Raw genomic sequence first — 13,451 nt, forward strand, 5'->3', positions numbered from 1 at the left:
GCCAGGGGAGAGTAGCCCAGATTCCCAAGGGACCGAGCTGTGCTCTGGCTGAAATTACTAGCGCAGAGGCTGCCTGGGCATGAACATGTACTGTTTACTCTGCCAGTATGAATACAAATAGTCTTATTATATGGGACCCTGTACCCAAAGCCCAACCGTTCAAGCTCGTACGCTCTGTCTCTGTTACAAGCACACACTTCTCTCTCTCTTTAACCCCTGAAAGACTTTCTGTGTGCCTTGGACAGAAGCTCCTTTCTCCTTTTCCGAAGTACCCACAAAAGTTTGTGGAATGGGGCATTAAGGGAGAAGGCTCAGTGGGTAGAGCATCCCAGGTTCGGTCCCCAGCATCTTAGAACCATAGAATTGTACAGCTGGAAGGGTCCTTGAGGGTCATCCATGCAGGAATCTTTTGCCCAAAGTGGCGCTCGAACCCACAAACCTGGAATTGAGAGTCTCCCGGCTGAGCTCTCCCACATATTTCCAAGCAGGGTCCTTTATTCACAGCCATGAGGACTGGAAGCTTACTTTATTTTTTAGGGAAAGGGCCAGAGATCAGCGTTGGAGCATCTGCTTTGCGTGCAGAAGGTCTCAGGTTCAATCCTTTGTGACGGCAACGAGGTCTCTCCTGACAAACTCTAATCACCCTTTAACAAACTACTACTGATTGTAGGACTCTTCAGGGAAGCCGTTATTGCTCATAGTGGTTTGATACTGCATCAAAGGCGTAGTGCAGATGGAGCCTTACAGGGGTAGGGCTTTAAGTAAGGAGAAGAACCAGCTAGACTCAGGCCTGCCATTCTTGGCAGCAGTCACAGATTTAGCATAATGTTTTGTTGACCCTTAAGGATCCTCCTTCAAATTTGAAGTCGGGAAACCACTGAAATGTTCCACTGTTACTGCTGCAGAATGAAATCCTCACCCTACTCCCCCCCCCCACCAAAAAAAATAAATCACCATCCTATTTACATTATGGGGGCAGATTTCAGCCATATTTCATATGTGCAAACATTTCAGGAAGGTCTTGCAGTTGGTGGTGGTAACAGAAGCCATGTTCCCCCCTGCCCTTTTTGTTTCTTTAACTTTGTTTATTGTTAAAACAAAATAAAATAAACAATTCTTTCCAGTAGCACCTTAGAGACCAACTAAGTTTGTTCTTGGTATGAGCTTTCGTGTGCATGCACACTTCTTCAGATACACTGAGAAATTTATTGTTGACACTCAGCATAGACCAATGGTGTTTACTTATCCTTTGGTCAAAGAGCCAGAATTAGCTACTGTTGCCAAATAATGGCATTCAGGGCCCTTTTGAATTGGTGTATTTTAATGGTGAATTGTGCAACATGAGAATAATATGATGCAATAATAGCACATTAGCGGCAGATGTATGCTGGCCCATCCACACACCATTGGCTTTATTAGTTGTTCTGCAACGCTTCCTCGATGTGAATGCATTATCGCTACCTGGAAGAACACCTGCACTGTAGCGCAGCAAAAGTAGGACAAACAACCTCAAACAACCTGGAATGTTTGCAGCTTGAAAAAATGCAGACTTTCACCTGGAAGTTATGAGAAATGCAGCAGTTGAAAATGAAGCAGCATGTCCGCCCCAAAACTTTTGCAACGGGATCACATATAACTTCCCAGATACCATCATTAATAGAGTTCACCACAAATGCATGATAATGTCTGGAGGGGCCCCAAATTAAAAGATTTTGCTTATAATTATTTTGCCAAGGAATACTGTAGGGCAGGACAGGAACAGAGGACTAAAAATCAAGATTGCCTACTGGTTGTAACTACTTTTTGGTTGATTAATCACCTGCTCTGCAGCCTATCAACCTGATCAATTAATCAATTCCATTGATTTAAGTATTATTGGAACTTCAATATACCAATTACCAAAGCTTTGATCAGGTGTCACTTGGTTAAAGAATCTCTGGCTTAGGGTTTTGTGTGTGTGTTGACGGACAGGTCCATGATTTCATTGGTCAGGTCTTCAATTTAATTTGCCGTATAATGAAAACCTCATTGTAGGTTTTGAGGTGTTGAAATAAGAGCTGAAGAAGAGTCCATAGCTTAGTGGGCAGACGTGATGCTTAGCATTCAGGAGGTCCCAGGTTCAGGCACAAGCATCTGCAGGTGAAAGGACCAGGTAGCAGGTGAAGCAGAAGGTGAAGCTGGTCTAGCACTCTGTTCTCAAAAGTGACCAGATGAATTGGGATTGAGAACCAACCTAAGAGGAGCCTGTTGGATCAGGCCAGAGGCCCATCTAGTTTAGCATCCTGTTCCCTCAGTGACCAACCAGATGCCAATAGGAAGCCCATAAGCAGAACCTGAGTCCCCAGCCTTCAGAGACACACTGTCTCCGACAGTGGAGGTAGGACATTGGTCACATCATGACCATTAGGTAGTGTTTAGCCTTACCCTCCATTAATTTTTCAACTCTTCTTTTAAAATTTGGGGGTGCTTCTGGAGCCAGCTCTCGGGTAGCCTCCGTGGCTAGAAGTGCCTTTTACCAACTGCGACTGGTTTGAAAGCTATGGCTGGACCAGGAAAGCCTTCCCACGGCAGTTTGTGTGTTGGTTGCTTCAAGACTGGATTACTGCAATGTGCTTTATGCGGGGCCTCCATTGTGCTTTATTCAGAAGCTGCATTGTGCTTTATTCATTTAGTGCAGAATGCTGCAACACAATTGCTGACAGATGTGAGGCCCTGCGATCAGACATATGCACCGTCTTGCCAGTTTGTTATCGTGCCAGGCTCAAGGTGTTGCTATTTCCATGTAAAGCCCTTGGGACCAGTTTACCTATGAGATCGCCTTACCTCACACGTGCCCACTTGACCTGCTTCAACCAGCGGAACTGGCACTACCACAAATAACAAATAATACCCGTTCCACATTTAAAAGAACTCGATTGTTTGCTGTGGCGGTGCCAACACACTTTGGAACTCCCTGCCTATTGAGACCAAGCAGGCAGCTTCGCTGTACTCTTTTCGGTGCCTGCTAGAAACATTCCTGTTCAGAACAGCCCACCCAGACGCTTAGAAAGCTGAGGTGATTTTTTTTTTTTTTAGTATTTTAACTTTTTGTATGTTTTAAACTAGGGCTGTGGAATTTTCTTGATTTTTCTGTTTTATCTTTTTGTAAACCGCTTTGAGGTTTTGTTTTATAGTCAAGAGGCGTAAAAATAGTATGAAGTAAATAAAAATAAACCAAGTTGTGGGCCACCCCTACCTCTTGTAGAAGTAAATTCCATAGTTTATGGTCTCTGTCCTGGGTCTTCCAACATTCCTCTTTGTTGAAAGGCTCAGAGTTCTAGTAATATGAAATCCTTTTCTCGAAATGAGGAAACCCCAAAAATTCTGGCCTTTCCTCATTAGGGGAGTTGCTCCAACCCCTTGATCATTTTGGCTGCTCTCGTTGGAAAGCCTTTCCAGGTTTACAATACCCTTTTGGGGGGTAAAACAACCAGAACCACACATTGCGTTCTAAGTGTGTTCTCATCCAAACAGCTCAGGGCCCAACCAAGTCTGGGAAATGACTGCCATGGCCTTACAGAGAGCATAGAAATCCCAACTTTAAAAACTCAAGAAAAACCAGCAATGTGAGAGAAACCGAGTGTTGTGGGTTTCTTGAATCAAGAGAATGTATGTGTCTCCAAAGCAATAGTGAGTGTTAATTCAAAGCTGGTTCGGATTCAAGTTCTGTCCTGTCTGAGAATATATCTCTGCAATAGGTTGAAGTGAATAATAAGAATTTTAGGGAATTATAAATTTTATAAGTAGATTCTGAATATGGGTTAGTGGTTAATAGCTAATAGTTAATAGCTAATAGTTATAAATTTAAATAGTTTTGAATTTTAAGATTGTTAGCATGCATAATGTGAGAGAAATTAAAATTGGAAGTTACGTTTAATATTCTCAAGGAAAGCAAATAAGGGGAAACAGGAGGAAGTTCTTAAAAGATGATAAGAAAATGGAGTTATTTTTATTATGATGATATATTTTTCTTTTTGTGTTTATTTTCTGATGTTTTTCTTGTTTTTTACTGTGTTAAGTTGTTTGTTATTGTAAGTGTGTATTTGTAGATGTCTATTTTTCTTTTTTCTTTTTTGAAAATACAATAAATATTATTGGAAAAAAAAAAAGAGAATATATCTCTGCAGTTTATTTTCAGAGCACTAAGGGATAGCTGCGGAAAGTTTGCTTCTTATTACCAGAGTGCGACCTTTCTGTTCTGCGGCTGTCACTTAGGGAACTTTGCAAATGGTTGTCAGTGGAGCTGTTTCCTGGTGGGGTTAGCTCCCGCTAGGGATGAGTTTTTCTTTTCTTTTTTGAGTCCTTCGTATCCAATTGTGTTAACCAAAAGCCTGGGGGGGGTGGCGGCGGCGGAGGGGTGGATGTGGTGTGTGTTGCACGACAATAGCTTGAATTCTCCAAGCGTGAGTGGCTAATCCGTTTGGGGGAGAGGAGGGGAGACATTTGGGCCATCAGTAATCTGAAGGACAAATGAAACCTGACAGGTGAAGGGGCTGTGCTTGGACGTGATCATCTCAAACTACTTTTGAAGCGGTTTTGTCGCCACCCCTGGACAGCTTTCTCCTCCGATAGCTATTTATTTATTCACAGCAGGCGTGGGGAATCTGTGGCTCCCCAGACACCATCTCCCGTTACCCAAACAGGACAAGATCAAGGTTTTGATACCAACCTATAAGACCCTCTATCGCTTAGGACCAATTTACATGAGAGATCACCTTGCCCCAGCCATACCTAGTACATCCCTTCATTCTACAGTAGAGTTTCTCCTGCACGTCCCCCAAATATCAGAGACCTGCTCCACAGTGGCTCAAAGCAGAGCTTTTACTGTGACTTCTTCTTCTGTCCTGTGGATACAACAGGCATCCACTATCTGCACTTTCCAGGAACAATTGAAGGCATTTCTGGTCCAACATGCTTTCTTACCTGGAGGAATGGATCTCTGCCATGTATGTTTACTTTGAATTGCTTTTAAATTTACTGGATGTTATTTTTCGTGTTGTTTTTATGATACGTTTGTCAACCGATTTGATACGCTTGTAAAAGGTGACCCACGGATTTTTGTTGTTGTTTAGTTGTTTAGTCGTGTCCGTCTCTTTGTGACCCCATGGACCAGAGCATGCCAGGCACTCCTGTCTTCCACTGCCTCCCGCAGTTTGGTCAGACTCATGTTGGTAGCTTCAAGAACACTGTCCAACCATCTCGCCCTCTGTCATCCCCTTCTCCTTGTGCCCTCCATCTTTCCCAACATCAGGGTCTTTTCCAGGGAGTCTTCTCTTCTCATGAGGTGGCCAAAGTATTGGAGCCTCAGCTTCAGGATCTGTCCTTCCAGTGAGCACTCGGGCCTGATTTCCTTCAGAATGGATAAATTTCATCTTCTTGCAATCCATGGGACTCTCAAGAGTCTCCTCCAGCACCATAATTCAAAACCATCAATTCTTTGGCGATCAGCCTTCTTTATGGTCCTGCTCTCACTTCCATACATTACTACTGTACTGACCCACGAATTAAGAGATAATAATCAGTCTCAGCCAAGCAGGACTCAGGGGTGTTGGGAGTTGTAGTCCAGAAACATCTGCTGGGCCTTATCCATGCACTACAAGAATTAGCTGTAGCAAGCTGTGAGCGTATGTGCTTCTGCCTTCTCTTTTCCACCTGTGGGAAGTAGGCCAGAAAGATTCCAATGCTGGTTTTAAATCACCAGAGTTATCCACTTGGCAAGTTGTTGGTTTGTTTTAAGCTATGGCTAGAGTGAACAACCCATGAACTGAAACCATGGGTTCAGATCCGTGCTTGTTCTCATGAAATCATAGTGTAAACAGGCCAGAGTTCCCCCAAATTTTGTAATTATTATTATTATTATTATTATTATTATTATTATTATTATTATTATTTCCTCAGCCACTCTGGGCAGCTTCCAACAAAATGTTAAAATACAATAATCTATTAAACATTAAAAGCCTCCCTAAACAGGGCTGCTTTCAGATGTCTCCTAAAAGTCTGTTAGTTGGCTTTCTCTTTGACATCTGGTGGGAGGGTGTTCCACAGGGCGGGTGCCACTACTGAGAAGGCCCTCTGCCTGGTTCCCTGTAACTTGGCTTCTCGCAGCGAGGGAACCGCCAGAAGGCCCTCGGCACTGGACCTCAGTGTCCAGGCAGAACGATGGGGGTGGAGACGCTCCTTCAGGTATACTGGTCCGAGGCCTTTTAGGGCTTTAAAGGTCAGCACCAACACTTTGAATTGTGCTCGGAAACGTACTGGGAGCCAATGTAGGTCTTTCAAAACTGGTGTTATGTGGTCTCGGCGGCCGCTACCAGTCTAGCTGCCACATTCTGGATTAGTTGTAGTTGAAAGGTAGCCCCATTGAGGCTCATCATGGCTCGTTCTGGTTTGGATGCTCAGCTTACAAAAGCAAACAGCAAAACAAAAATGTTTTTGCTGCTCCAAATATAAGAAGCAAGAGAGACAGACAAGCCTTCCTTGGGAGAATGTTGCTCACACTTTAGGAGTCACAACTGAGGAGCCCCTCTCTTTGCTGTCCACCGGCCACTCTTTTGGTGGTGCAGGGACTTTTTCACCCCTCTCCCACTCAACAGTCCATGCCACCAAGTATTCTCAGTCCTCCTTGGGCTGTTTGGGAGGAGTTCCCCAAATGCTCCTGTTCTTGCCTATCTGGTGCAGTTTTGGGGTAAATAAACAATGGGTGAGTTTGTGATCAGAGAGCAAGTTCATGCTTAATAGTGCATATAGGATATATCTGCAGCAAGTCCTCTCGAATGCCGTACCTTGCTAGTTTAAATGTGATGAATTGATTTCAAAGCCAGATGATTAATCAGCAACAACAACAAACAATCTTGAATTGGTCGATAACTCTGGTATTAACCTTTCCCCGGGCAATCTTTTATGGGGACTGCAGGTGTGATTTGCTGGGTTGCCCTTGTGTGGGGCAATCTTGATACAGAACAAGTAGCTCCTGATAATGTAGGAAGAGGATGTGTTTCTTGATGAGTGGATTCCCCCCCTCCTGAAGGATTTTCCTTGTCCTCCTGAGCGATGCAAATGACAGCAAGCCTTTGCTGCAGACGCCCCCTAAAACACACACACACACACACACACCTTTGAGCCTGCTGATATTTCACCCACTTGCCACTAGGTGTCAGAATTCTTCCATTAAGGCAGCCTTGGGTTGAGACATTGGGGGTGGCGGGGGGTGGCGGCGGAGGAAGAGAGAAATCCTCTAATTAGACGTTCTCTGAACCATCTTCTTTCCCGGCACACCTTGCCGTTAAAGTGTCTTTACTAGACAGAAATAGGTGAAGGCTTAAGAAGAGTTGTGCACGATGGTGACAGGTGCTTGATGTTTGGGTGCCTCTACGAATGGTTCTCAGGGACTGAATGGTCTTGAGAACACAAGGCAAGGCGTGTCAGAGCAAAGCAAGCTGGGCAGCTGAGCTACGTGCAGGAGCACGTAGAGACAATGGGCACATGATGCTCTGAAACCATGATTTCATTTGCATGTTGGACCTGCAACCACCACCACAACAAAAACTGCAGTATATCCCAATGTGCACCTGCAACCACAATCATTCAGGGTGTCAAATGTCCATCCATCCTCTCCTGGAAATTTCATAAACTCCAAGAGACTCAAGAAGGCCATTATGTCCTCCTACCTCCAATTTCTTTTCCAACTTGTGCTCAGCATCTCATGGCTGTGTGTTAGAGGACACTGAGCATGCTCAGCCCTTGATGGGTTCTTTGGGAGAGTATTTTTTTTGGGGGGAGGGGGGAGATTAATATAGCATTCTTGCAAACTTTAGAGTTTCCTTCTCCACCTTCCCCTGATATCCCTCTCTTCATTTCTCAGCATCCTTTTGTCACAGACGCACGAGTTCGCTGTCGGAAGGAGCTATGGAACCCCATAGCCTTAAAGTGTGGTGACAGCCATGAGCTAAGAGTATACAAATTAATGGAGGTTATTAATGGAGAAACAGCTGTAGCGAAGGTTTGTCTGTTCAGACACGCCACCATGGTTAGCAGAAACCGTACTGTCCACGTCTACAGCAAAATGGTTTCTGTTTTTGATCTGCAGGAATTGCAGACAGTGGCTTGTCTAAATACTATACTTAAATCCTTTAACCATGTTTTGATGTCTGAGTTGCAGCGTTGTGTGTTTGATGTCTGCATTACAGCATTGGGTTCTTGTCTGAGCACTCTGTCCATGGCTGCCAACCGTGATGACCATGATACCTCTCTGAGAACCAGTTGTTGAGAAGGCTGTAGGCTTCACGTTCTGCTCGTGGGCTCCCCGGAGGGCAGCTGGTGGGCCATTGTAGAAACAAGATGCTGGACTGAATGGGCCTTTTGGTCAGATCAAGAATGGCTGCTCCCAGTGCTGAGGTTCCACTGTCCGTGGAGGGAGCTGGTCATCTGTTTGGTGGGACCACAAGCAAGTAACGTGGCCCTTGGCAGAACGAGGTTCTGAAGCAGCCCTTCCCCAACCTTATGTCCTCCAGCTGGACTACAGCTGCCACCATCCTGGCTACATGATACCTCTAGATACAGGGACAGTCTGGGGCTGATTGGAGGCCCAAACATTGCCCGGTTAGTTAGACGCACACACCCCATGATGGGTTTCGATCTAGTCTTCATGTGAGTCCCATTTCAGCCTGTGAGTCTATGGCTTAACAAAACCACAAATAGACCAATTCATAGAGGATATGTCAGTCATTGGCTGTTGGCCACGGTAGCTTGGTGGAACTTCCAGGTCAAGCGAGTAGTAATGCCAGTTGCCGCCGTGGGGGCAGACTATTGTCCTTCATGTCTTGGTTGTGGACTTCCTGGGTGCATTTGGTTGGCCATTGATGGGGGCAGGAATTACCGTATTTTTTGCTCCATAAGACGCACTTTTTTCCTCCTAAAAAGCAAGGGGAAATGTCTGTGCGTCTTATGGAGCGAATGCATGGTCCCTTGAGCCAAATTGCCCAGGGGGGAAAGGCAGATCCTGCTTTTTCTGTTTTAGAAAGAGCTAAAGGCTAACAAGAGGGAAAGAGAGTGTTGAAAGGAACCCGCTCAACAGCTGATTGCAGGAGATCGGGGAGGGAGATAAGGGAGATAGCTCCCTTCCTGCCCCGCCCAGGCCCCTTGCACAGTAGGATCCTGGGAAATTGAGTTTTTCAGCCATTTGGGGCTGTTACTTTTCCTCTTGCTTTCTATTACTTGCTGGTGCTTACTGGTTTGCTTTCTTCTTGCTTCCTATTACCTACTGGTGCTTACTGGTTTGCTTTCCTTTTGCTTTCTATTACTTGCTGGTGCTTACTGGTATGTACTGGTTTGTACTGGTGCTTACTGGTTTGTACTGGTTCGCTTTCCTCTTGCTTCCTATTACTTGCTGGTACATACTGGTTTGTACTGGTGCTTGCTGGTCTGTACTGGTTTGTACTGGTGCTTACTGGTTTGTACTGGTTTGCTTTCCTCTTGCTTCCTATTACCTGCTGGTGCTTACTAGTCTGTACTGGTTTGTACTGGTGCTTACTGGTTTGTAAGCAATGCTTTTCCCCCTTTACAAAAGCTGCACAAATCTGAACTGATCCTCAAAAAGCAGGGCTTTTCCCTTTGCAAAAAAAAGCTGCAAAACGTTGAGCTGATTCTCAAAAAAACCAACAACCATGGGTTTTAGAGGAGGAAAACCAGAAAAATATTTTTTTTTCTGGTTTCCTCCTCTAAAAACGAGGTGCGCCCTATGGTCCAGAGCGTCCTATGGAGCGAAAAATACGGTATGAACTTTCTCTACCTTCCGTCTGTTCTGTCTCTTCTTGGGAGCATCCTGAAGGAAAAGTGAGATGGAAACATAATATATATGTATTTTAAATTGTATTCATTTGGGATGCCTCACTGGGGTGTCCCTCACCCCAATGCACTAAACTTTGTGTACGAGGCAAAGGTGTTAGGCGTAACTTCCATGTGTTTCAGTTGTACATAATTGCCTTCATTATATTGTTTTAAGTGCCTGCTAAGTCACCTTTAATCTGTGATGTGTACGTATGTGTGTGCCCAGCCCAAACCCACTCACCCATACATCTGTGTGCGAGAGAGAGGGTACATGTGCGAAAAATCACACACACACACACACACACACACCCATAATACAGGCTGCGTATTATGTATCTCTCTCTGCTTCTCCCTTGCACATGCAATTCCGTGCTGCTGTTGTTACCCAGGGAGGCAAATGACATCCCAGCACAGAACCCTAATCACAGTTTGGAACATGAGAAATAATGATTGCTTCTGATCGGAGGTCGTGAATAATTCATTGGGTTTGATTTTTCCCATCCCGTCCAGTGATACCTTTCAGGCCAAATGGGTTTCTACAGGAGAATAATGGTTCCACTTCTTATGGAAATCCTGTGGCACACATCATTTCGCCAACACAAAAAAACAGTTAAATTAGACTCTTTGCATCTTCGAGTGAGAAAGAAATGCTCCCTCTCTCCCTCCCCTCCCTCCCGCTTCCCCCTTTCTGCCGTGGAGGCAACACGGAGGCAGAGACCAAGAGCCGATCCGAAGAAACACAGGCATCCTTTTCCCCTCCCCAAGGGCACTTCCACGTGGCACTTCCTTTGTGGACTCGGCGCTGCTGGTGTGCACAAGCTTTTTGCAACGTTCACACAACATTGCCCTTGTCAGGATGCCGCCCTGTGTTCCTGCCCCATTACCCCATCCCCGTTTAATCCATATTTACCATTTCTGCATTTTCTTTATTTATTTACTGCATTCCGTCCCCGCCCTGCCCCCGGACCAAAACATCACATCTGGATTAAATGACACGGGGCAACATTTTGATGAGGATGCCACCCTGCACGGACGCTGTGGGGGCACAGAATCCTCAATAAAGAGCCGTGTGCAACCGTGCCTTATATTTGCAGTCGGAATGGAAGCTTGCTACAGTACAGACTGGACTGCGGCCTCCCTCAGAGAGGCCAGCCCTAGCTCTTCTGCTGCTCCTCTTCTTCTTCCATTCATCTGTATAACAACTAGGGCAGGTCCAGGAGCCAAATGCAGCCCCTACAGGTTTCTCTTTCCTGTCCTTCGGGACTCTTCCCAGGCCATACCCCTTTCTGTGTCCATGCCTGCTACCCACAGGCTCTGTTCCACGTCCCTCTCAAGTGCCATTTCCTGGCTGGAAAGTGCCAGCAGGCTGTGATCATGCCTGCCTGGGTAGAGAAACATGTGCATGTAAAAGCTTCTGCCTTCTGCATTGGTGCTGTACACACATACAAACCATGTCTGTTGCTCCGCCCACTTTTTCATCTCGCTCCACCCAGCGCTGGCATGCGGCCCCCAGGAGGTTTCCTGTGATGGAATGTGGCCCTTAGCCTGAAAAACGCAACCCGCACCTAATCTAAGCATATTCTGGGTGTGGTGTGGTGACTTCCTCTAGAAGCAGTGTTCTTTCAAACTGTGACCTCACTGGGAACCACCCCCGCACAAGAGCAATCCTAAAAACATCCACTTGTGGAAGGACCATAGCTTTGTGGAAGAGCATCTTCTGTGCAGGCAGGTTCAATCCCTGGCACGGACAGGTTGGGCTAGGAATGTCTTCATTCTGAACCCCCTTCCAATCCATGTAGACCAGGGGTCCCCAAACTAAGGCCCGGGGGCCGGATGCAGCCCAATCGCCTTCTAAATGCGGCCCGCAGACGGTCCGGGAATCAGTGTGTTTTTACATGAGTAGAATGTGTCCTTTTATTTAAAATGCATCTCTGGGTTATTTGTGGGGCATAGGAATTCGTTTATTATTATTATTTTTCAAAATATAGTCCGGCCCCCCACAAGGTCTGAGGGACAGTGGACCAGCCCATGGCTGAAAAAGTTTGCTGACCCCTGGTGTAGACCATACTGAACTAGGTGTACCCAGTGGTGTGACACAGCATGAGGAAGCTTCCTGTGTTCCTACCCAGTTCCATCGGATTGACTCTTGACTCAAGTGTGCTTTGGATTAGACCTTTAGGTTGCAACGCTCTGCCCGCTTTCCTGGGAATAAGCCCCATTAGGAGAAGATCACCTCTTAAGCAGGCTGGTCTTTCCTGGGGGAAGAAGGGGTGTAAGGTCGTGGTTCAGTCTAGGACTGGAAAATCCTAGGTTCAAATACCCACTTGGCCAAGAAAGACACTGCCTGGGTATCACAAACTTCAGCTGCTAGGGTGTTGCTTTTAATGTAAATAACTTCCATACGTATGAAATTTTGGGTTTTGTGTATTGCTTCTGCCCCTCGGTGCTGATGTAATTATATGTGTTGTTATTGTTATTTCTCTTGTCTGGTATTTGACTGTAATAAAGATTGAACTTGAACTTGTCTGGGTGACTTTGTCCCAGAAGCCTGGCTTTGCACAGGGCTGTTCTGAGAATAAAATGGGGAGTGTTGCAAGGCAGGGTAGAAATATACTGATGGCTCATGAAGCATCACAGTTCAGCAGTAGAGCATGCAGGAGGCCCCAGTTTCAATCACCAGCATCTCCAGGTAAGGTTGGAAGAGACTACATGCCTGAAAGCCTCAAGAGTTGCTGCCGGCCAAGTGTTGACGGTGCTGAGCTAGGTGGACTCTGGATAAGGCAGCTTCCTATGTTCATGATAAATTATGACGGTGATGAAGATTTTTTTTTTTAAAAAAAATACTAATAGCCTCTCTTGATTGCAGATTGGCATGGTGGCCTGGCGAATGACTCTCAAGAGCCCCGAGTATCCAGATGGGAGGGACATCATCGTCATTAGCAATGACATCACCTACCGGATCGGGTCCTTTGGGCCCCAAGAAGACCTGCTCTTCCTTCGGGCATCAGAACTGGCTCGGCAGCTGGGCATCCCCCGGATCTACGTGGCAGCCAACAGCGGCGCCAGGATCGGATTGGCCGAGGAGATCCGCCACATGTTCCACGTCGCCTGGGAAGACCCTGCCGACCCGTACAAAGTAAGGGCTCTGGCCATGCCAGAACTGTGTGTGTAGCGTCTCTACCATGTTGGTAGAGGCTCCCATTACGTGGGAGGAAAAGAGGTTTGAATTTAAGAGTGCAGCTTTTGAAAGTTGTGTCTGGTGCACCGAGGAAGCCAGCATGGTGTAGTGGTTAGAGCAGCAGATTTGGATTCAGACCAAGGTTTAAATCCCAAACCTGGTCACTGGGTGACCTTGAGTCAAAAGCAGTGGTAGCCTAACCTTCCGTAGAAGGCAATGGTACTGACAAGGTAGGGCTTCAAGGCAGAAGCTTGGCAGTTAGCTCAGGTGGCTAGAGCATGGTGCTGAAAAACACCAAGGTTGTGGGTTTGGTCCACCCATATGGGTCACCTGCATATTCCTCCTGCGTTGCATGGGGTTCAACTAGATGACTCTTGGGGTCCCTTCCCATTCTACAGTTCTGTGTTTC

The 13,451-nt window shown here is 46.0% G+C and overlaps 1 protein-coding gene across 7 annotated transcripts in view; it reads left to right on the top strand.

The window, feature by feature from the left end:
* Window positions 1-13,451, top strand: part of ACACA (acetyl-CoA carboxylase alpha) — a 180,608-nt gene that overhangs the window by 102,548 nt on the left and 64,609 nt on the right. For all 7 annotated transcript variants that reach the window (XM_033171920.1, XM_033171922.1, XM_033171921.1 and 4 more), the window contains one exon: window positions 12,731-13,000. In XM_033171920.1, coding sequence (XP_033027811.1) covers window positions 12,731-13,000 — 270 coding nt within the window. The remainder of the gene's footprint in view (window positions 1-12,730; window positions 13,001-13,451) is intronic.

The sequence above is a fragment of the Lacerta agilis genome, chromosome 15, assembly GCF_009819535.1.
Source record: "Lacerta agilis isolate rLacAgi1 chromosome 15, rLacAgi1.pri, whole genome shotgun sequence".
Taxonomy (NCBI): domain Eukaryota; kingdom Metazoa; phylum Chordata; class Lepidosauria; order Squamata; family Lacertidae; genus Lacerta; species Lacerta agilis.